The sequence below is a fragment of the Psammomys obesus genome, unplaced genomic scaffold, assembly GCF_907164565.1.
Source record: "Psammomys obesus unplaced genomic scaffold, mPsaObe1.curated_primary_1811, whole genome shotgun sequence".
NCBI lineage: Eukaryota > Metazoa > Chordata > Mammalia > Rodentia > Muridae > Psammomys > Psammomys obesus.
The window spans coordinates 28716638-28718535 of NW_026596117.1; the positions used below are offsets into that span (position 1 = coordinate 28716638).

Consider the following 1898-nt stretch of genomic DNA (forward strand, 5'->3'; position numbering starts at 1 on the left):
AAGGGAAGGGAAGGGAAGGGAAGGGAAGGGAAGGGAAGGGAAGGGAAATAAAGGCAATTTTGCAATTGGAAAATTTAGCAAATGAGATTTTCTTCTTTAACAAACCATGGATTTCCTAGGTTCTGTTTCTCTCCTTTATCCAGCAGGAGAGTTCAGGTCACAAAGGAACACAGTGCTTTCTGGTTACTGTATTTTGACAGATTCCTAAGACAAACAGAGGATCATTAGTCAGCATCTTTGTTCAAAATGTGAACCTCAAAAACAATTTGCTCTTAGTTACAATGTGGGTGACACCAGGCTCAATTAGGTATTAAGTGGTAATAGTTGGCAGCACGAAAGGTCAAAAGTTCACCGCTCAAATCCCTTTGTGACTGTGTGGATTGGGAATTAAGTGGCATTCTTCCACCAGAGTGCCCCTATGGCAAGCGAGGGTTCACTATGCTGATGAGAGCCTTGGCCAGTATGCTAACTCTTTCCATCCCGCTGTCTCTCAGGATGAGGAAGACTCCTTTGTGATGAAAGCCATCATCCATGCCATCAATGATGACAACGTCCCAGGCCTGCAGCACCTCCTGGGCTCATTGTCCAGCTATGACGTCAACCAGCCCAACAAGGTCTGGCTCTCCTCTGCCAGGGGTGCTAGAGGATTACATCTCAGACTGTGCACCCAGAAGTCCAAGTTCCAAGGGAACCCAGCTGCTCCTCCAACCCTCCCATGCAACAAATAGAACCTCCATTCTGTGGGAAAATCCTTTCTGTTTAGAGTGATTTGAGTTGCAAATAAGGACATTTTACCTAGAGGGCCTTCCTTCACACCCCAGTCGCTCCTGCACCTTTGAAATTCTGGCTCTTCTCCAACCAATAGCAGCACCATCATTGAGTGTCAGTCTGAATGAGAAGGGGCTTCTTGTCCTCTTGACAGTGTGTTCCCTTCCTGTCACCCAAGCTTTGTGCCTGTGGAGATCCAAGGTCTGGTGTGGACACATCAGGAAAAGGATATCCATGACAGTGTGGGCTTTTCCTTTCCTACCAAACCTGAAAAAACAGAATATGTTCTTTCTCTCTTGCAGCATGGAACACCTCCGTTACTGATTGCTGCTGGCTGTGGGAATATCCAGATGCTACAGTTACTCCTGAAACGAGGCTCAAGGATTGACGTTCAGGATAAGGTCATAATTCTGTGCCATTAAAAATGAATTCATTGCATGCATTCCCAAATGTCTTCCTCACTGTAGATGCAGTAAGTGGGGGAGCATGTCTAGTTGTGTCATTTCCTATGAGAAGGGAGTGTAAAGAGCCTGTGTGGTCTGACACTACCAGGGTAAGGTGCACCTCACCTCCCTTGCAGGCTTTGCTCCTGTCTTGTGGCCTCTTGCCTCTAGGATCACATTCATTCAACAGTGTTACAAGTTCACACTTGGAAAAGTTTTTACTGTATAGTTAATCTACTCAGAAATTAATTAGCCTGTGTGTTTATTGTGCCTCTGGACATGGACACCCATCCTGGTGCAGATAACATTATACATGCAGCTGTCCTTGAGGGACAGTCTATGACTGTGGCCCTGAAGCTGTCACTAGCTGTCATAAAAACTGTAATTTGTCCCCGAGAATCCACAAACTCAATCCCTGTTCTAATCAAATGTGGACAAGAGTGTTTGTTGGGGAGGAAAATCCAGAATGTTTGTCTTCTCATTAGTGTCTAGGTGATGAAAAATAACAACTGCTCCCATGGCATTTCAGCTGCACCAGGTTATGAGTAGTTCACAGGTGATTTAGGGTGCATTGGAGGATGAGCCCAGTTCTATGCAAGCTGCATCATTGTACAGAAGCGCTTTGAACACATGTGATTTTTTTCTTTCTTTCTTTCTTTCTTTCTTTCTTTCTTTCTTTCTTTCTTT

At 44.9% G+C, this 1898-nt stretch overlaps 1 protein-coding gene across 3 annotated transcripts in view; it reads left to right on the forward strand.

Moving 5' to 3' along the window:
* The window catches only part of Dapk1 (death associated protein kinase 1), a 150253-nt gene that overhangs the window by 113293 nt on the left and 35062 nt on the right, over positions 1-1898 (forward strand). For all 3 annotated transcript variants that reach the window (XR_008722758.1, XM_055629232.1, XM_055629231.1), the window contains exons 12-13: positions 495-614; positions 1071-1169. Coding sequence is in view for 2 of the 3 variants with exons in the window: in XM_055629232.1 (XP_055485207.1) it covers positions 495-614; positions 1071-1169 (219 nt within the window). In the remaining variant the exon portion in view is untranslated. The remainder of the gene's footprint in view (positions 1-494; positions 615-1070; positions 1170-1898) is intronic.